Source organism: Fukomys damarensis, unplaced genomic scaffold (assembly GCF_012274545.1).
Source record: "Fukomys damarensis isolate Sample0158 unplaced genomic scaffold, DMR_v1.0_HiC HiC_scaffold_18, whole genome shotgun sequence".
Classification (NCBI taxonomy): Eukaryota; Metazoa; Chordata; class Mammalia; order Rodentia; family Bathyergidae; genus Fukomys; species Fukomys damarensis.
Genome location: NW_022900930.1, coordinates 42,703,521 through 42,725,082, shown reverse-complemented (window position 1 = coordinate 42,725,082; position 21,562 = coordinate 42,703,521). Strand labels below are relative to the sequence as shown.

Sequence of the window (21,562 nt, the reverse complement as noted above, 5' to 3'; positions counted from 1 at the left end):
GACTCGGGCTCTGGCGAAACGAGCGGGCCGGGCTGCGCGGACGCGGGCGGAGGAACCAGAACTGCTGCTGGCGGGCTGCACAGGGGGAGATTAGGAAGGAGCCTTCCGACATTCACACACACCACACACACGCACGCACACGCACACACACACACACACACACACACACGCTCGCACACGCTGTGGTGGCACTCAGTTCCCTCGAAATAATGGGTTCGAATTGCAGCAACTTAAAGAAAAATGAAAAGCCCAACTCTATCTGGAAGAGAGGAGGGAGGGGAGAAGCTGAGGCGGGGAGGGAAATATTTTGTCTGTCCCACCCTTCCCGATCGGTGCCCGGAGTCGATCGAAACAGAGGGCCAGGGTTTGTGCAGGAGCTGCAGGTTGGTCGTCCGCGGGAAGCCCCAGCAGGAACCCCCCACCTGCCAATCAACCTCTGGAAAACGCACCCCACTTCCTCCTTGGAACACTTTGCAAGTTTCTCCCCACCCTTGCCCCTCAGGTCCAGCCAGACCTGACCCCGATGGGTGCTGGGGTGGGGGCGCCTGGCTGGGAGCGGCGGCTCAGGGCTGCCTGTGCGTCACCCACCTCTGGAGGCCCGGGAGCCGGTGGAGGAGGCCAAAGTTTGTTTCTCTGGGTGAGGAAGGTGAGGGGTGAAGGAGAAAAGGGGACCCGGACGAAGACCACTGCTCATTCTGTGAGCCCCCTCCCTCCAGGGTAGGGAAGAGGGACTGCTTGATGCCCCTGACCCCCAGCACATTCATTCCCACGACCCTCGCCCCCTGCTGTGCTATGTGAGATCTCAGCTGCTTCGAAATGGCTCTGGAGAAAGCAGTATCCGGGTGCGAGGGAAGAGAAGAGGGTGTTTGCAAGGCCGGGTGCTGGCCGGCAGTCCTGGGCAAGCTACTGCCTGGAGTAACGCCCTCCCGAGGGCGAGCTCCGGAACTCTGTGCCTGAGTGTGTGGGGAAGGCGCACTCGGCTGCTTCAGCGGCGCCCTTCCAGCTACCCTGGCTGGCTGTGTAGCCCCGTTGAGCCAGCCTCCCTGGGAAGAGGGGGTCGTGAGCGCACCCCTCTCCTCTTGTGGAAGGGGCTCCGGGAAGGCCCTGATGGGAGGTAGATGCTGGTCACAGAAAGATGTCGGTGGTCTAAGAAGTGCCCTCCAGACTGGGACGGGGGATTGGGGGGTCCTGGGAGTCAGTGTTGGCTGGGTCCTGGACTTTTTGCCTGCCCTCCTACCCACCTCCCCCAGGTTCTTTAAGGACAAGGCCCTGCCCTGGGGTGTGGCCTTCACCACCCTGCCTCCCTCAGCAGGGGCAACTCTGTGGAGTGGGAGGGGCAGAGAGAGGAAGCTGGACAGTGCAATGGGCCCGCGGTGGCCTTGCAGCCCATCCTGCAGCCACCTGGAAGTGGACTCTCATTCTGAAGGAGCTGTTATAAAACCTGACCTTTTCTCCCATCGCTGCTTTGAAAACAGCTTTGTGGGGCTTAGAATGATCAAGGCCAAGAAGAAAAGAAAATTGTATTTCAGGCAAAGCAGCCAGATTGCTTTGCTGCTAAGCTACACACTCTCCAAGCCAGCAGGGATCCCAGGTGTGGGTGACTTGCCAGGCCAGGGGCTGGAGGAAAGCATTCCTGCCCTGCCTGGACCCCCATACTGCAGGAGGCTGAGGCATCAACTCTGCTCTGGCTCCCAGAAGTGGCACTGGTGCTCTTGTTCACAGTGTGTGTGTGTGTGTGTGTGTGTGTGTGTGTGTGTGTTTGGATGGGGTAGGAGCAGAAATGCCCACCAGTGTCTGTGACCTGAGGGTTGTGTGGCAAGAGGGGAGGGGGCAAGAGTTGGACAGGAGAGGAGGTCAGCGTCCCCTTGGGTCACAGACCTTCAGTTCCCATTCTTTGACAAGGCCCCTTCTGAACTGGGCTGAAGGCTTAGAAGGGTGACCTGGGTGACCGAAGGGAACCAGTAGGATGGGTGGGTGGGGTTAAGGAAACTTTAGCCCTAGGGCCCTTTTGTTAGCTAGGAGCCCATAATTGGGGGTTGGTTGGAAATCCCACTCAGGGCAGAGGCTTTGGGAGCTGAAGACAGTAGGCAATTTCAGCTGGGGACATGGTGATGGGTGAACCCAGGAGCAAAGGCCTTTGGGTCTCTTCCTCAGGGGCCAAGTGGGATCTGGGGTCACAGGACTGTGGTGGAGAGACAGATCGTTTTGCCCAGCCACCCTGACCTCCAATATTGGCATCCAGGGAGAGAATGCCTTGGGGACAGTGACTTGAGTCGGAGCTGGTCAGAGGGCCCACTTCTCAATGACAGTCTAGCATACATTTTGATTCTATGGGGGGCATTGGATGCATAAAGGCAGGCAGAGTTCCGTATTGTCTCTTGGTGCCCCCATATCTCTAGTAGCTGCTCCACATGTTTCTTCTTGGTGGATCCAACTTTTCTCCCATGTAGGGTTGGGGAATAACTCCAGGACACCGTTTGCCCTCTCCTTTCCCAGGATTCTTGGTTAAAGACTTCGCATTGCTTTGATTCCCTTCTCTTACTGGGCTGGATTGGTTCCAAAAGTCAGAGACAGCTGGCAAAGGGTGCCCCAGCTCGTTGTAGGGCACGCCCCTGCCCCATCATAGGTGCCAGTTAACAGGAAAGTGGAAGACTTTGCTTTAGGCATGGGAGCCTATCCAGGGTCATGTAAGGATCACCGCTTGGGGGTCTAGGCCCCACCTTCTGGACTGGCATTGCCCCTGAGGTCACATCCCAACTGGAAGCCTGCTGTGAATCCTGAGGCTAGGGAAATCTCAGGACGTGAGGATGTCCCAGCCTTAGCCCCATGGACAGTCAGGCAGGAGGAGAACCACTGGCCCTGTCCATGGAGATCCCAGGGCTGGCTGGCTGGGGAAGGGAAGGCAGCAGGTGCAGGTGGGGATGTCGGCTCAGCTGCTCCTGCGCGGCCCTCCGGTGCTCAGTTCTGACTGGGGATGGAGGAATCTGCTGAAGCTGAGAAAGAAAGCTGCCACCTCAGCTTGTGTGGAGGATGTGTCTTTCCCGCTGGTGCTTGGGCAGATCCCACGGCCCGTGCCTCCCTCTCGGAGCTGGTTTCTGCTCTGGTCTTCTCTCAGTGTAGCCACATCCTCCAGCGTTTCCTGTTCAGGGGGAGGCGTGGTCAGTGCAGAAGAAAGCTTTGGCCCTAGCCCCTGCAGCCTCTTCCACTCGGGCCCACCCTCTGCTCTCTTCTTCCAGGTCTCGGTCAGGGTGGGCCTGCTGCCCTGAGTTCCTCTGCTAGCGATTCCTTTTCTCTAGGGATTCTGGGGAGCGACCTGCTGGCCGTGCAGGGCTCTGCCCCTAGGTGTCGCTGTCCCCCTGTGATAGCTCCCCCCCTGAGCCGGCCTCCTAGGGAGAAGGCGTGAGGTTGGTGCTCTGGGCAGGCACCCAGGCGTTCTGCGGTATTCAGAGGAGGGGGCTAATGGCCTAGGATTTTATTATGTTTTGGGGCTGGAGGAAGCCTTCCAAGTCGTCTGGTGGGGCTTGGAAAAGGCAGTCTTAGCTGTGGCTGTGGGGTGGGGCCTTTCTGGGGCTGGGTCTGCAGTTAGGGGCTTAGGAAGAACAGGAAGATGGGAGGAAGATTTGCACATGTGGAGGAAACCATTTTGGAAAAGTGGCTTTGGAAAGGGTCAGGCCAGCCTCTCCTTGCCCTTCGCCTCTGAATCTTCCTCCCCATCCCCTCCCTCCTGGGGCCCCTGGCAGCTGAGGAGGAGGGTGGGCTGATGGGTGCTGGTTCAGTTCTGCAGAAGTGAGGCTGCATCTGCAAGGCTTCCTGTGGGAGGGAGGTGCTTTCCCTTTTGTTATAGTTTTATTATTTGGTTTTTGGAAGGAATAACAATATAGAAGGGGAGAGGGTTTCAGGGGAGAAGAGGAAAGAAAGCAGACGAGAGGAGAAGAGGCCAGGCCACCCGGAGAAGTAATAAGGTCTGTTGAGAGCAGAGCCCTGTTTTTTGTTTATTTACTGGATTTTTTTTTTTTTGCATTCCTGGGGATTGAACCCACGACCTTTGCACTGAGCTACATTCCCCAGCCTTCTTTATTTTTAGACAGTCTCATAAGTTTCGCAGGCAGGACTTGAACTTACAGTCTTCCTGCCTCAGCCTCTCAAGTGCTGAGATAACAGGTGTGCACCTTGGGAGGCAGGAAGCAAGAGAAGCCAAGGGGTGGAGCAGGAGATGGTTCAAGAGGGGAGGGGGGCAGAGTGAGGTGGAGTGGGTCACTCGCACACCAGTGGGTTTCTGTAGAGGCGGGTGGGGTGGAACTTGACCCAGCAGGTTTCCAGCCTCCATGTGGTGTGCGGTCGGGGCTGGGCTTATCTTTCACTGTCTTCTTGGAAAGTCTAGCAACCCAGACTGAGAAGACAGAGCTCAGAGGGGCTTCTTCTACTTCTGTATGTGACCTGGGGTTGTCATCTGTCTTCTGAGGGTCTCAGTTTCCCTAGGCCGTAGGCTCTGAAGGTTAAATGACTTTCTGGTGCCTTCAGGGCATGGTAGAGGGGTTCTCTGGCTGGAGCAGAGGGCAGAGATTGGTGGGGGTGCTGGGTAGAGTAGAAGGGAGCTCCCTGCTTTGCACCCCCAGCAAGGCCGAGGGCCCCAGCTCTTGTGGAGGTCGTGACGTGGAGTGTGGGCTGCCTCGGTCCTAGACTGACTGGTCTCCAGAGAGGGCTTCCCTGGCTTCATTGTGCTGGGCTCCTAGGCCCTTACCAAGGAGGAACAGTGCAAGCTGGGGGGTGGGGAGCATGGCAGCCCCTGGGGTCCCAGGAGATTATATGTTCTCTGAGTCACCTGGGTGCGCGTCGGTGCAAGATGGGAGTGATGTTACCAGGAGGGCCCGAGCCCCAGGCCTGTATCTTGGGGCGGAGATGGTGGAGCCCTCATTCATGCTTGTCTTCCCTCCCCACCACCCAGACGAGACCCTCCGCTCTTTGGCCAGCCCTTCCTCCCTGCAGGGCCCCGAGCTCCACGGCTGGCGCCCCCCAGTGGACTGTGTCCGGGCCAATGAGCTGTGCGCGGCGGAGTCCAACTGCAGCTCGCGCTACCGCACGCTGCGGCAGTGCCTGGCGGGCCGGGACCGCAACACCATGCTGGCCAACAAGGAGTGCCAGGCGGCCCTGGAGGTCCTGCAGGAGAGCCCGCTCTACGACTGCCGCTGCAAGCGGGGCATGAAGAAGGAGCTGCAGTGCCTGCAGATCTACTGGAGCATCCATCTTGGGCTGACAGAGGGTAAGCGCACGCTGGAGTGGGGTGGGCAGCGGGAGGGCTGAAGGGGCCGGACCCCCAGGTGGAGCCCTGGGTAGTGGGTGAACTGTCCATTTCCGGGGGGAACCTAGAACCCAGAGGAAGGAACCACCTGCCTGAGGTAGCAGCGGTGACAGCTGGAGGTGGTAGGTAAAGAAGAACCAAAGCTGGACGAGGAGGAGGCGACACAGAGGGGTGGAACAGATGTTCAATCAGGACCATGTGGAGGGGACCCTTCTCCATGAGAGGGCGAGACAAAGGCATCAGGAAGCCGGATCAGTGAGATGGAGGAGAGAGGAGGGGTGGCTTGGGCATGCCAAGCCTGCGGCCCGGAGAGAGCCTTGCTCCGGAAGGCCCGCCCCTTGTGTGTCATGACGTCATGAGGCTTCCAGGCACTGTGCCTGGCCTAGGTATCTTCTGCACTGCTTAGGTACAGCCTGAACCTGGGGCCTCCCCGCCCCAGTAATACTCGACACCCCCCGACCCGCTCCAGACTGGGTGTGGATTTGCTCATGCTTCCGGAGGTTGGTCATCTTGCCTGGGTATTCATTAATTCAACAGATGTTCACTGAGTAGACTGCCTGCTGGGTGTTGCAGGAGCAGTTGAGAACAAGCTGTCATGGAGCTCGGAGTCTGGGGCTGGTGCAGTAAGAAAGGGGACTTCTGCATTTTGACAGCATGGGTGCCATGATGGGAAGGCACAGGGTGCAGTGGTTGCATCTCAGGGGGACATCTAACTACTGCTAGGAAATCCAAAGAGCCTTCCTGGAGGAGTCTGTCAGAAAATCGGAAGATGAGTTCGTTGCCAAAGTGAAGGATGCAGGAAGAGTGGGGTGGGCTGGTGGAGAGAGCAGCAAGGCCTGGCCCCCAGGTGAGAGTTGAACCCTCCTGTAGAACTGCCGAAAGGTAGAGAGTGGAGTGGGAAGGCGGGGAGGGGAGAAGTTGGGGACAGGGAGATCTGTGGGCAGCAGGGCAGGCAGCCCTGAAAGGGGTTGAGGGAGTCGATCAGATCTGTGTTTCAGAAGAGAAAGCCAGTGAAGCGAACTGCTTGTAATTAAGGTCTGTTCAGAAGCCACTGTTGGGATCCAGATCAGGAGTAACGGTGGCCAGAACTAGACAGTGGCAAGAAAGGGCAGGGCAGACCTAAGAACTTTATAGAAGGCCAAGTCGGCAGGCCTTGGTGACTGATGGCTCATGAGAGAGGGAGAGAAGAGAGGAGTCGGGGTGCACCCCGGTTCCTGTCTTGGGGAACTGAGTGGGAGATGACACTGCTCAGAAGCAGTGCTCAGGGATTTGGGGAAGAAGGGCAAGGCATGATGGGTTATTTGGGGGCATGTGCCTGTGGTCATTGGCCACACTTCGCAGACTTACCTGTCTGGAGCTCGGGGGAGGAAGTGGACTTGCAGAGAGAGATTCGGAAGTGGACATGAGGCTGTGGGTGGTAACCAGAGCCAGGGGAGCAGATGCCATTACAATGGCAGGAGGAGGACAGTGACACAGCCCCTGGGGTCACTGACAATAAAGGATGGGAGAGGGGAAAGGGTGATTGAGGAGGCCCCAGGGGAGAGGTTGGAGGAATATGGGGCGTAAACAGGGAGGGGCTTTTTCCTAGCAGAGGCACACAATTCTGCTCAAGCAGGAGAGCGATGGCAGTGTCTCTGGTGTCCTTGAGGTGAGCTTCTTAGGTGGCTGCTAGGGGCAGGGACCTGATTAGGGAGTGGATGGGAGCTGGGAGGTTGGAAATGATAAATGCAGACAACTTTTTCCAGGATCTTAGTGTGAAGAGGAGAGAACAAAGCATGATAGATTTTCTTTTTTAAAGATGAGAAGAGGTGGAACAATTTAAATTCTGGGGTGGGGTGGTGGTGGTGGAGATGTGGAGGGGAAGAAGACAGCAGTGTCCTCTGTAGTCAGTGGCCCTGGGGCAGCACAGCAGGTGGGTCCAGAGCCAGGTAAGGGATTAGGCTTAGATCAGAGAGAAAGTCTCTCCAGGGTGCTGGAAGGGTGGGGGAGGATTCCAGCTGCAGGTCTGGAGGCTGCGGAGGGAGGGGTCCCTGAGCAGGCACTAAGATGGCTCAAATATTCTGAGAATATAGGAATAAGAAGTATGTACAATTATTATTAGCGGTACTGCCATTAATAACAGTAATTCCTTATGCAGCAGGCCGCACTTCTCCCTGGCAACCTTGATTCCTGGAGCTGCAATAAGCAGAGAGGGGAACACTGTCCTAACACACCTGCGCTTTGCTCCACAGGGGAGCCTGGATAGTTGTTTCCTCAGAGTCTGGCTCTGTACAGTGAGGGCTTCTGGCTCCTGAGCCGGGTAGTTTTGCTTTCTTCCCGGCAGCCTTCAGTGTCATCCTAGAGGACAGTGGGCAGCTGGCTGGGGTGAATTTGCTTGGGCTGCAGAGTGCACTGGAAGGGACAGAACTGTTGCTGAAAGGACCATGAGCCACCTGGTCCTTTAGCACAAACAGCCCACCCGCCTCTGTGGTGCCCCGTGGCATTGCCAGGGCGGCGCGCTGCAGGACTCCACTGATGGAAGTCTGGAGGAGTGGGGATGTTTCTCATTTTGAGACAGGAATGAGCTGCTCTGTGCTTTTCTCTGCAATTGCTGAGGGGGGTCTTCAAGGCCCTTTTTGACCTGGGAGTGTCTTGGTGAAGATCACTGTTTTTGGTTCCAGGCTTTGAGACGATGTTTTCATTCATTTATTCAGTGACCATCAGTTAAGCACCCACTGTGTGCCTTAGAGAAAGGTCGCACTGTAAAAATCTGAGGTCCCTCTTCTGGCTGCCTCCAGGCTAGGAGAATGTCACTAGGGCTCTGTCCAGAGCAGCACCCCAATCCACCCCCTCTCACTGAAGCCTGCCTCTTCTCCCCTGGACATCCGCATGCACCTGTGCCTTGAATTGGAGAGCTATGAGCCCAGTGGTATTGACGAGGGCAAGACAGGAGGCCTTTGAACAGCAGGTCCTGTCCCTGTGAGTGACAGGGTCTACCTGAGAGTTAATTATTCACAGCCGGGGTTGAATGGGGCCCCTGGGGAGGTTGCAAGAACCTCCTCCTTGCTCTATAATAACACTTAATAGTGGGCTTGGGCCCTGGCCAGGGAAGGAAAGAAGGGCAGTAGAGATCTGCGTGGGTTCAGCTTTCCTTCCCATTCTTGGCTTCCCTTGGCCCCTGTGGGTGGGTGTGACTCACCCAGACCTTGGCTCCATGTTCTCCCTTTACCAGAGGCTGAGCGAGGCTGAGCTCGTGGCGCTGGCTCAAGGCCTTGGCCTGGAGTGGCAGTGGAGGAAGGAGGGTGGGCTGTAGCAGGCAGGTGGCCGCTGAAGAGGTGGCTGCTGGGCTCCTAGAGTCTGAAATGCAAAGGTCCTGGAGATGGCTTGGGTTCACCCCACACGGGCTGGGAAATCTGAGGCATGGAGTGTGGGATGGCGGCCGAGGTACACAGTGAGCTGGTGGCAGGACTCAGGCTTGGGCCCAGGGTCCTGACATGGTATCCAGGTCTCTTTCGCTGCCCTGAGGAGATCCCATTGCTGGGGGCCTGTCTCCTTCTCTGCCGTTTCCCCCACCAGTATTTATACAGTGCTGTCACTAGGGCCCCATGGAGGTTCGAAGCCACGTGACACTGACATTCAGGGACTCTGGATCCTTCGCAGTGAAGAGCACAGGTGTCTCCTATGGGTCCATTTCCGGGATCTGATATCCTGGGTCTGGCTTCAGTGCCCGGGCCTGGAATTTCCCATTGGTCCAGTCTGCTGTAGGAACGGCAGCTTCGAGTGGACCTAGAGACTCCGGGCTCCTCCAAACTGCCCCCTGGGGACCCTCTTAGTCAGTGGTCCTGGCTGGTGCTGTGCTGTGTGGCTAGGAGCTAGTTGCAGTTGGGAAGGCCAGCCGTGGCAGCGAGGACTGCTCCTTCGAAAAGTGGAACGGCAGCCCTTAGCGAGGAGGGAGATGGTTGCAATAACACGTGTCGTTTTGCAGACAGTGTTCGCGGTGGAAAAGCACTTGGGCTCTGGAGCCTGGATCTGCTGCTTCCCAGCTGCGTGACGTTAAGTCATCTGGGGCAAGTTACTTAATGTCTCTGTGCCTTGTTTCGCTTCTCGTTAGTACAGGAGGGGAGCGGTCACGCCTACCCACAGAGCAGTGAAGAGGATGGGACTGAGTGGAAGTGTCTCAAGCGTGCTTAGTGTGGGCATGCCGGAAGCTCCTTATTCATGTTTTTATTGTGAAAGCGGCTCCCTAGGCTCTTCTGTGGTTTGACTCCACTGGACAGCAAAGGCTGGGGACCCACCCCCAGGAGTTTCCTAGGACAGGGTGTAAGTTCAGTGGGTGGAATGGAGGTCACTGAGGTCATCATGCTAGGATGGGCTTGCACACCCCCGGGAGCAGGGCTCAGGCAGAGACTGTGGAGATGCCAGGCATCTGGGTGAGGCCACTGGGTGGATCTGGGGTGGGGGTGCACCGTGGCATGTGCTGTGTGTGGCCAGGCATATGGGGTACCCCTGTCAGGTAAAGGGCAGGGTGGAGGCCATCTCAGCAGGAGTGTGCCGGCTTCTTCCTATACCCTGGGGCTCTGCACCCTTCTTGGGGGTCTGCTGGCCTCAGCAGCTGAACTCCTTGCTCTTTGAGCCACACAGGGCTTGCCATGTCTACCTTCCTACGGGTGGGCGCATCTTGGGCCGGTTGCGGAACCTCCGACAGGAATATTCTGGGCCCCTCTTCTGAGGGCTATTCCTTCCTGCAGGTGGCCCCATGAGTGTCATCCACCTGGACTCCTCAGGTCCCCATAGGTAGGAAGTGGTTGTGTGGCTGTAGGTCCCCCGTCCACTTTCCCTCTCACCACATGCAGTCCAAGTGAGTCTGCATTGATTTCTCCTCCCCAGAGAGGACATTTCCTTTCCTCTGAGGTGTTGGCAGACACACGGAGCTCCCAGTGAGGTGGTGGTGGGGTCCCTAGGGCAGCCCTGTGCCCTTTACCTCCTGCTTTCCCATCCTTCTGATGCCCCCAGAGTCCCAAGGAAAGGTCTGAGGAGGTGGCAGGAGGTGGCACAAGGTTTTGGGGAGGAACCGTCAGGACACAGGAGCGGGGGTTGGGCCATCCACTCAGTGACTTTCAGCCCCTCTCACCAGACTTTTCTGGTACATGATGGGAAGCGAAGAGATTCTTCCGGAGGGACTTGCACAGTTCCAGGGCAGCATGAGGGCCAGGAGATCGGATGTAGCCAAATGCTGCCAAGAGAAGCTGCGTGACCTCAGGCAGGTGGCTTCACCTCTGTAGAACCCTTTCTTGCGAAATGAAAAACTGGTACTCAGTGGTCATGGGGGCCTCTAACTTCAGATCCTATGATTGGTACTTGGCCCTCACAGGTTACCGTTCTACTTTCCCCGTCCTTTCCAGAAGCATTGACATTTGTCAAAGAGGGCTGGTTGTGCAGGGAGGTGATGAGAGAGAACCAGGCAGTAGCACCTGCTCGGGGTGGGGGGAGGGTCTGTGTCAGTCGGAGGGAAGTGACTTGGCCATGTGCAAGGCTCGGTTTCATTGCTGATTTTCCTGGGAGGTGCTTTGCACTTGGTGACCAGCTTGTCCTCCCTGCTGGTGCAAGCACTCGTGGCGGATCTTTCCAGACTGAAAGTGCTGTGGGCAGGGAGCTGTGTCTGACGCCTGCCTCTCTTCCAGGTGAGGAGTTCTACGAAGCCTCCCCCTATGAGCCCGTGACCTCGCGCCTCTCAGACATCTTCAGGCTTGCTTCAATCTTCTCAGGTAAGTGGCTCTCGCTGGGTTGCAGCCTGGTCTCTTGTCCTGGTGGCGTGGCTCATGTAGCCCTGCGCTGCTGTTGACTGTGCTCCCCATCAGCTTGTCCCTTAGTGTTTCTGGGCCTTGGGGCCTGGCCTGTAAAGGACACTGTGTCACCTCCTCCTTGGTGGTTGTCTGGAGCAAAGCATTGGAGGGTCTTCTTAGCGTGATGGCTGTCACAGTCTTGAACCTGAAACTCGATGTCGCCCTTGTTCCTTCCCAGTTCCTCTTCTTTGGAGCTCTTCTCCTTGGTCCATTTGCTTAGTTTTATCCTCTCCGTGCCTCAGTGTCCTCTGCTGTGAAGTGGGGACAGTAGCAGTTGGATTGTTGTGAGCTATAAAGTACATGATGTGCTGAAAGCTTTGTGGGAGATTTTGGGAAACATAGCTATGGTTTTTGGTATAGGTTGAGCATCTTTAGTCCAAAGAGCCCAAATCCAAAATGTTCCAAAATCCAAACCGTTTTGAGTGCTGATGTCCTGTTACAGTGGAACATCCTACACCTGACCTCATGTGATGGATGCCACGCACTAAAAGTATTGTGTAAATTTACCAGTATATCAGGTGCATACAAAGCAATTGCATTTTGCGTCTGGTTTCTACCCCCAAGATGTCTCATTATGGATATACAAATATTCCAGAATCCACCGCCCAGCAAATTCGAAATCTAAAGCACTTCTTGCCCTAAGCATTTTGGTTAAGGGAGACTTGTCTAGATTACTAGTGTTTGCTTATCACTCTCTGGTGTGCTCTGGGTCCTCCCTTGGCTTTTGTTTGTTTGTTTCTTTGGTATTGGGGAACGAACTTGGGACCTTGTGCTTTCGAGGCAGGCTGCAGAACCAAGGAGCTACATCCCCGGCCCCTCTCCCTTGGCTTTTGAACCACCGAGGAAGGCACCCCAGGGAGGACTCCCCAGTCCCAGCCATTCCCCATCCTGGCCTCCCCTGGAGAGCAGGAGAAATCAAGCTGGCCTCTGGCTTTGCTTGCTGGGTCAATGCGTAGAAGGCAAATAAGCTTTGTGGTCCTTTTTTCTTGGCTTTGCTCTCCCTGCATTAGGGAGACCCTGGGCTCAGGGCCAGCTGCCCTGCTTCTGCCTACACGTTGGCCTGGGTAGCTCTTTCTTCCAGGAGAACCACCCTGTGTGTGGTAGGAGGTTTAGTATCATCCCTGGTCTCTGTCCATTAGATGTATTAACATATCCTCAAGTCGTGACAACCAAAAGTGTCCCCAGACCTGGCCAAATGTCCCCTGCGGAGCCAGTTGAGAATCACTGCTATAAACTATGAGTCAGGAGACTTTCTGGTGAGACTCTGAACCTTGCAAATCAAGAATTCTCCATGACAGTGTTTGTCAACCATTTCTTCACTATCGCCCCATGAGAAAAATTAATTTACCCTAACTAGAGAGATTAAAGGCCAAGAAATAAAAGCTTGTCACAAAAAGTCGAGTTTTAGAACAGCACAAACCACTGTAATATCTACTTTTTTTTTCCTACCCAAGAACCGATTTTCACTCCTTTGAAGGGACTCCCATCCCCCCGTGGGGAATGCCTGCCGTGGGTGTTAGAGACAGGGTTGGTATGTGTGTTCCTGGTAGCAGAAATGCTGGCCTCATGTGAAGAGAGAGGCACTGGCCGGTGTGTTAGTCAGCTCCCCGTTACTATAACAAATACCTAAGATAATTAACTTATAGTAAAGAGGAAAGGTTTACTTTGGCCTAGTTTTAGAGACTTCTTTCTATGATCAGTTGGCCCTGTTGCTGGCACATCATGGTGGGAGCTTGTGGCGGAGCAAAACTGGCTAGGAAGTGAAACAGAGGAAGGGAAGAGACTGGCTCCTCATAGTCCCTTTCCAGGGCACTGACCTCAGGACCTCCCCACTGAGCCTACTTCTTAAAGTTTCCACATCCTCCCAGTAGTGCCAGGCTGGACACACAGGCCTCGGGACACATGCCAGATCCAACCTGTGCTGGCCCATTGGACACGGCCTTGGATTCTGGCGGCGTGGTGGGTGTTAGAGAGTGGAGTGGAGACCTCAAAGCTGATCAGTTACATTCCGCACCCTGCTCTCGGCTCCCATTGTCGACCTCTGCCCCAGCTTGGGGGATCCTAGCAGAAGCAGTGTGCTGGAGCAGCCTCATAGTGACTCTTGCCCACCCTTCAAAGCTGGGCTAAATGATGGCCTGACGGTGGTCCCTTCCGACTAGCATCTGGATTGTCACATTTCCCGGTTAGTTTTGAATTGGTTTGTTTGAGACAGTGTCCTGGGACTCAGACGTCAGATGAGACACTGATGGCATAGGTGTGCTATGGTGGGGATGCCCGGGGTCCCATTCCTTCCCCATTGCCAGGTACCAGCTGACCACTCCTGTGTGGGGCCGGTGGCAATGAGTTTTCTCTGTTAAAGACATAACTTTGTCCTGTTCCCTGAATGCCGAAGCTCTGAGGTTCTCACCTTACCCCTGTTGCTTCCTGGAGTCAACACTTAAGTATTTTTCTAACAGGAAATCTTTATGTAATGGACTTGACACTCTATGGGACAAGGATGTTGACAAGACAAATGAGGAAATTATTGAATGTGCAACTCACGGAATCAGCTCCCTATTGCCTGCTGTCCAAAGATAACCGGACCCCACGTCGCTCTGGACCTCTGAGCTCTGGGGCCACTCCCCACCACACGGGCTGTATAGGCTGTGGGGACTGTGACAGTCGCTCCTCATTGTCGCTATGGATTCTGCTTCACCCAGAGCAGCCCCAGAGTTGGGCACGTAGTCTGGGGAAACTTGGGGGCAGCTGAAGGGGAGGCCACCGAGAAACCAAGTGGGCCATTGTGGGAAGCATTGCATCAAGAAGGCAGGACTGGGAGCCAGGAGACCGATTCTATCCCAGTTCCTGCTCCAGATCCCCTGTGGGGTCTTGGGCATGTCACTTCCTGTTTCTAGATCTCATGGTTGTTTTTTTTTTTCCTGAAGAATGAAGACATAAACTTAGAGCAGGGCATCTGGCTCTGTGTCTTGTGAAAGGGACACAGGAAAGAAAGCCATGGTGGGTGTGCAGACCAGCTTGGAGTCCAGGGGACTCAAGATCCTGTGCCTGTGCTTCGGGCTCGTAAAAGTACATGCAGTTGGACTGAGGATTGCAGGTGGTTAGTAGAAGTCCCTGCTGCTGCCACATGCCCGTACTTGGCTCTATGGAGATCCTCTGCCACGTCTTTGTGGAAGGGCTGGGAGTGGGGCACATTCTCAGTGGCCTCTCCTGGGCTGCACTGCCCCAGCTGGGGCTCCAGGGAAGGAGGCTGTTGTACCTTTGGGGTGCAGTTGTCTCTTTGTCTTCATCGTCTCCCGTCTGAGATTTGGTACCATATTGTAGGAGCCTCCTGGAGTGTGAGTGCCTCACTGCCTGCAGTCTCTTTCTGCTGGGACTCTTGGAAAGTCCTGTTGGAGTTATGTTAGCAAGGAGAGATGCCAGGATTCCTATAGTCTCTCCTGTGGGTCATTGCATCTCCCCTCCACTCTGCCTTGTCCCATCTAGCAGGCCCTGGCTATAGCAATTAGCCAGTTCTGAGTTCACAGCCATGTGGGGCCCCCTGGTCTCACAGCAAAGGGACACTGGAAATATCCAGATGTCCACCCCCACCTTGAACATGAAGAAGAGATCTCATGGAGAAGATATGAGTTTTGTCCTGGATCTTGCAAAGAGGAAACAACATTTAAGGAGGTACCTGGTGCATGACAAGAACATGAGCCTTGGCCAGACATTCTAGGCTCTGAATCCTGGCTTGGCCTCTTGGGAGTGTGTGTTAGCCCTCTGTCACTGTAGCAAAGCACCCGAGTTAAACAACTGGGAGGAAAAGAAGTTTGTTTTGACTGTGACTTCAGAGGTTTCAGTCCATGGTTGTTGGTCCTGTTGCTTTTGGGCCATGGCAAGGTGGAATATCATGGTGGAATTGCATTTGCACCACAGTGGTGGCTGGGAAAGTTGTGGGCGGGGGAGAGCGCATGAAGGCACACCCTCAGTGATCTCAGTGATCCAGCTTCCTTCCGCTGGTCCCCACCTCCTGAATGTTCTACCATTTTCCAATAGCACCATCAGCTGGGCCCAAGCTTTCAATACATGAGCCTTTAGGGGCCATAAGATCCAAACCATAACAGGATGTGTGGTCTTGGTGTTCACTGTGGCCATTTCGAGCTGTGGTTCTTGTGTTTGTAAGATAGGTTGGTAAGGAGGATTCAGGGAGGATGGACCCACCGCATGCTGGAGACTGAGCTGGGCTGGACAGGGCGACATACTCTCTCAGTGAGCATGTGTGGTGGACGTTAGAGTTTGGAGGGGATGCAGGGGCCCAGGAGCTGAAGCTGAGTGACCTCTTGTCTCCAAGCTTCTAGAAGCAGGAGTGGGTGGTACAAGGTGGAGAAGAGACACCTTTCAGGCAGGCAGAGGTTGCCCCGGAGAAGTGACCTGGAGCTCCCAGGGGTGTGGGCCTCAGTGGACGGCCAGGCAGGTGGCTGGACAGCAGTGTCCTAAGGGACCAGAAGAAGTGACAGGCAGGCAGCCTTGGCTGTCATTAAGCTCTGCCTCTGGATTCTGGGTGAGGGGTTGAGAGTGTCCAAGCCCTCAGCATCTGGTGCCAGCCTTAGCTGGAGCATGGGCAAGGAGCAAATTTATTGAGCATTCTTTTCCTTTCTATAACTGGGAGGGAGGTTAGAATCAGGCAGGCCCACCTCTTCACCTGACTGTAAAAGAATCAGGTCCAAAGAGAAAGGACCGATGCAGACCGGGGTTCGGGTTCAGATTCCCCGCCCAGTGCACATCTTAGGCAGGTGCCTTCCCACTTACCCAGCACAGGATGGGCAGAAACACCTGTCTTCTAGGATTTTTGCAAAGAGTAAATGAGATAATGCAGGTAAGTGCTTGGCCCAGGGCCTGGCATGTTGCACGGAAATATGTTAGCTGTTAAAAAATTACCATGGAGTGATTTCTTCAAGGTCAGGTGGCAGATGGCGGCAGGGCTGGCCTACAGCCTGGCATCTGTACATGGTTGCATGCCTGTTGGTGACACGAGGCAGCCTGCCACATCAGGACGGTGCTTGGTGGGGCTGCAGTGGAGGGGACTGGGTGATTTTCAGAGAGCAGTGGGACCCAGGGGCTCAGTAGGGGTCTTGGGCGGTAATGGCTTCGGTGTGTTACACTGAGACTGGGTGTGGACAGATCAAGGCTGGTGAGAGGCTGGGATCAGTGGCTTTTTAGGGATCAGAGGTGTAAGATCAGGCAGTGCTGGATTGGGCTGGCCAGCACCCCTTAAGGTGGGCCATCTTGCTGGGGTGGAGCCAGGAAAGAGCCAGGAACATTCTTGCTGAAGGCTCCAATGATCTCCCCTTTAGGGATGCAGCAGAGGGGGAGCCTAGTGCTAACCTTCCTCCTTGCCAAGGAGCCTTGCGTGGTGAAGCATCCAGATGTCCTGCCCCCGCCTAATGCATAGGAAGAGATGTCAGGGAGAAGAAATCAGCACACAGGTGTCAGGCATGTATATTGTTGCATGTATGTTATTGGTCCTCTGCCCCATGCATCCCTTCCTCTTGGTATCCCCTGGGTGCCTAGCACTGTGCTTTGTGCGTACCACACATCCACAGAGCGTCCTGGAACAGTGCGCAGGCTGTGGACTTTGACACTGGTCCTAGCCTTGAGTTTTGGGCTGGCCCTCCAAGCTATGTGACCTCAGGTTCACTCAGTCCCTCCAACCTCATTTTTCTCCTCTGTAAAATGGAGCCGTGTGGCTTCTCTTCAGGACTGGCAGTGCCACAGGCGCAGCTCTTCACATGTGCCCTGGATGGGGTGACTGGTGGGGGTGACTTGAGGCCCAGGGGGAGTGATGGCTTGTGGGGAGTGTTAGACCTGTCCAGGAAAAGGCCGCTGAGAAGTCCTCGTGAGCTGTCCCATGTGTGCTGCACCTCTGAGGGTGTGGACATGGTGAGGCGTGTTTGGGGGCTAGGCCTGGGAGGAGTGCCATTTTCTTTAGTTCACATGGACTGCGTGCTCTGGGGCCATGTAGGCCACTGCTGTAAAATGTCAGGTCCAGGACCTCCCCATCCGGTGGGGCAGGTGGACAGTTACTGGGATGCTTCATATGTGGGTGGTGTTGGCCCAGTGCTGCCCCAAGAGTTGGGGGAGGCAGCAGCTGTCAGTTTCTGGGAAGTTTCAGAAGAGCAGGAGGCGGGACTGGGAGTGACGTCCGCAGCAGCATCAAGGCTGAGAAACCCGCTGACCTTGGGTGATGGGGTGGGGGAGGCCCCCCAGTATTCTGAGCTTAGGTGAGCTTGGGGGACAGTGAATGGTGGCGGGCAGAGGGACGGCCTCTTCCTTGGGGTACTGGTCGGGAGGGGCTCAGGATGCCTTTCCGTTTGAGGGGGTGGGTTCTTGGGGGGGCCTGGGCTGTTCTGGGTGATAAGTCCCCAAGGAAGAGCGCAGCGGTGGTCCTGGTGGGGTTGTGGGAGGACTGGGCCCAGTTTAGCTCTGTGCAGGCCTAGGGAAGCCTCTTGCCTTCCCCATCTGTCCTCCAGGCTCCCCAGGCCCACTGAGGCAGGTGCTTGATCCTGGCACCTGCAGCTTTCTCCCCTCGGAGTGGGCAGAGGGAAAGGGGAGTGCGGTTTAATGTCCCCAGGGGCCGGGCTGGGCTGTGCCTGTGAGAGACCCCGGTGAGATGCAGGGGGAGGAACTGGAGGGGCAGGCAGCCTCTCTCCCTGCCCCCTTCATGGTGGCTCAGGCGATAAACTGCTTATCCTCAGGTTGTCTTCCTGAGCCGAATGCAGAAGTGTGTTATTTAAATTTCAAAATCACATTCTTCTTCTAACAGCTGTCAGAGACTCTGAGTGTCAATGAAAATTGGGCTTTCGCTGCAGCTCTGTCACCTCTTCCACCTCCCCGTTCAGGGACAACTCTTCCACTGGCTGGGGGGAGATTGGCCTTGTCTGGGGGGCCGGGGCGTGTGACAGATGGCTGTCACCAGGTTGATGGGTGGTCGGGACGGACAGGGAGAGAGCCAGCCCGCCCTGCCCCAGGAGTGCCAGGGCTAGACATCTACGTTTTCCCTTTTCTTTTCCATTTTTCCTCTCCTGTAAAAGCCAGGGACCTCAGGCTCCTGTCAGTGGGTAGAAGGATTTGCTTGCACTGAGATGTGAACAGGGTGTTGGTGACTTCATCTTTGGTTGCCTTTGTGTCTGAGGCAGAAACTGCCGTGGAAAAAATACCAGCAGAGAACAAATGTGACCCAAAGAAAGACTGTGATGGTGGAATTCTAGGTGCCATAGTCGGGGTGAGATTTTGGGGGGCTGAGGGCATATTTTGGTTCCTTTCAGTTCCCATTATCTAGGCAGCCACCTGCTTGCCTTTCCTTCTGTGTCTGAGCAGGCTGTGCTGGAGGCCCGGTCCTTGGCTGGATGCCTCCCCGTATCCCGGCTCCTGCGCTGGACCTTGCGGGATCCCGGCCCCCTGAGCCGACTCCTGCCCTTGCCGCTGGCGGCACTCGTTCCCCCCAGTTTATCCTGATGGAGAGCGGGATGTGAATCCCTGCACCAGGAACTCTCCTCCTTCACGCCTGTCACGTGCTCCGGTGACCCCATGAGCGCTCAGAGAAAGGACCACAGCCAGGACTGTCGCATGTGTGTGTATGCAGAGTGCAGTGTGTGCTGTGGGACCGGAAGTACGTGTGGGTGGTGTGTAGGGGGTGTATGTGTGTGGATGTGTTAGGCAGTGTGTGTGTGTGTGGGGGGGTGTAGACATTGGTGCGTGTGCGTGTGTGTGCGTGCCAGTATGCGTTGATGTATGTGTGTGTAAGAGCACCTGGAATGTGCCTGTGGGTGGTGCGTGTGCATATGGGGTAGATGTGTGTAGGAGTGTCACTGTGTGTGGGTGGTGTGTATATAGGGGGGTTTGTGTCACTTTCCTGTTCCTGGGACAAAATACCCAACACCAGCCTAAAAGAGGGCAGGCTTGTTTGGCTCGCAGTTTTCGGAGGGTTTCGTTCATGGCTCTAGTGGTTTCAAGGCAGAAATGGCACGGTGGAGTGATGGAGGAAAGGCTGCTCAACCTATAGCCACCAGGTATGGGGAGAGGGAGGAACCTGGGTCAAGGGCGCACCCTTCCAGGTCACCTCCCAGGGACCCACCTCTCTCCAGTCCTCACCTGCAACGGCAAGTGAGCTGTGGACTCATCTGTGCTGGTGCGGCTGGTGCGCCATCCAGTCACCTTCCAAACACATGAGACTTCTTGGGGAACTTTAGATCACTGTGTAGATGTGATGTGTGTGCGCGCGATGGTGTGTGTATCAGTCTGGGTGTGAGGTGGCATATGTCTGTAGATATATGTGTGTGCTGGTGTGTGCGTCAGTGTATGAGGCAACCTAAGTGTGGGATGGTAGTGTGTGTTTTGGGAAGTGTGGGGTGTCTGTGAGAGGTGTGTACATGGTATGTGCATGTAGATGTGTATGTCAGTGTGTGTTGTGTGGGCTGGGAGAACCGTTCTGAGGTGGGGCAGTGGCGGCTTCTGTCTGCAGGTGACAGGGAAGGAAGGGAAGGGGGACCAGGATGTGGAGATGCAGCTGTGCCTTCCTCCACTGTGACATGAGGGACCCTCTCCTCTGCCCTCCCCATCCCCTGGGAAGGCTCTGGGAGGACAGGCCTGGGGTGAGTCCCGAAGGCTATCTTGGCCTGATCCCCAGACACAGCAAACAGACTTAGCTTGTGGGGTTTTGGGGCTCATTCGTTGGGCGGTGGTTTCCATGGTCTCTGGACCTCTGTGCAGAGAAGCCCTGTGAATTGGCCCCCAAGAAGACCCTGAGCATCCTGCCGAGGCTGTGTCCTTGAGCCAAACAAGGGAGTCCATTGCTGTCGTGGAGTGGAGGTTCTATCAGCTGGAGTCAGAGAAAAATAGAAAACAAGCCAATGAGCAAATCAACAGAGAAAATGTAGCCTGTGATGAGTTTCCTGCGGCGATTAGACTAGGGTGATGGGTGATGGTGCCTGGGAACACCTGGCTGTCGCTCACAGGAAGGGCCCAGCCATGGGAGGGTCAGGAAACCGCAGGCCGAATGGTTAGGGAAGACCCAGGTGGGGACTGTGAGCCAAGGAGGCCAGGCGGCTGCTCCCACGAGTGAGGTGGAGGTAGCAGTATGGGGGATGTATGGGCAGGTGGGGTTGGATTCCCAAGTGTCTGCAGGTCCAGTTAGGAGTTTGGATTGTATCCTAAGAGTGATAGGGCTGGGTGTTGATGGTGCATGCCTACAATCCTAGCGCTCCGGGAGGCTGAGGCAGGAGGATTTCACGTTTGAGCTTAGCCTGGGCAACTTAATAACTTAGCAAGAGCCTGCCTCAAAATAAAGATTTGTGAAATGGCTGGTGGTGTAGCTAAATATAAAGGCTTAGTTCACCCCCGAGAGAGAGGAAGGGAAGCCAGGAGGAAAGGAGGGAGGGAAGGAGGAAGGGAGGGAGAGAGAGACAGGCAGAGAGAAACAGAGACAGAAAGAACCATTAGGGGATTTAGTTGAACGGCACAGTATGATTTATGTGTTTGAAAGGTGCTTCTGCACTTTGGGAGACTAAACTATGGGAGGGAAAGGGCATGGACATAATGGAGAGCAGGGAGATGAGGTAAGAGGCCACTGCAGGGGTCCCAGTGAGGGATGGTAAGGTAGAGATGGAGAGAGTATGTGAGCTTGGGGTGGATCCCAGAGGTGCAGTTGGGAAAATGTGGGGCTGGGATCTTCGTATTTTTTTGTTTGAACAAGGATCCTGACCTTCTCCAGGATGGAGAAGGTGAGGGAAGGGAGAGATTGGGGGTGGGATGGGTAGAAATTAAGAGTTTCCTTTTGGGTGTGTTAGGATTAGGCGCTAAATAGACTTCTACCCGGAAATGCCAAGCTCCGGGGTTGGTGTATCAAGAGTCATGAGGACATAGATGGCCTCTTAAGTCATGGAAGCATGGGGTCACTGAGGAGAGTGCACAGTCACAGAGAGGTGGCGCTGCCCAGCAGACGGGGCTGAGATGCCAGCCAGCACGAAAGGGGGACTAGTTGGGGTGTCCGGGGAGAGGAGACAGGGCTGGGTTCCAGAAAAGAGGAAGTGTGTGCTGTGCCCTGGGCAGCTGCAAGGTTAGCGAGCGTAGTGAAGGAGCCAGGGGACTGGGCAGCATGGAGGTCACAGCGGCCTCGCTACAGGGTCCTTAGGGAGGGTGGGGAAGCCGGAGCAGAGAATGTCGCGCTCAGATACACCAGCAACCAGCGATCACCCTTCCAAGCTTTGCTGTAAAGTGGAACAGACGAGCAGGTGATGGGGGAGGGTCAAGGGGAGGCTTTGGATTTGGCTTTGGTCTATTTTGTAATGGGCAGTAATGGGGCGCATTTGTACACTTTGGGAAATGGTCCCAGGAGGGACATCCTTGAGCAGTGGGCAGGGTTGGGATCCACACACATGGGAGCACGAGAGGTGGAGCAGGCTTT

The 21,562-nt window shown here is 55.5% G+C and overlaps 1 protein-coding gene across 3 annotated transcripts in view; it reads left to right on the top strand.

Annotated features, from left to right (window-relative positions):
• Window positions 1-21,562, top strand: part of Gfra2 (GDNF family receptor alpha 2) — a 93,068-nt gene that overhangs the window by 1,136 nt on the left and 70,370 nt on the right. For 2 of the 3 annotated variants that reach the window (XM_010624558.2, XM_010624554.2), the window contains 2 exons: window positions 4,946-5,260; window positions 10,960-11,043. In XM_010624558.2, the coding sequence (XP_010622860.1) occupies window positions 4,946-5,260; window positions 10,960-11,043 (399 nt within the window). Of the gene's footprint in view, window positions 1-4,761; window positions 5,261-10,959; window positions 11,044-21,562 lie in introns of those variants that run through there. The other variant, XM_010624547.2, reaches the window with a different exon arrangement.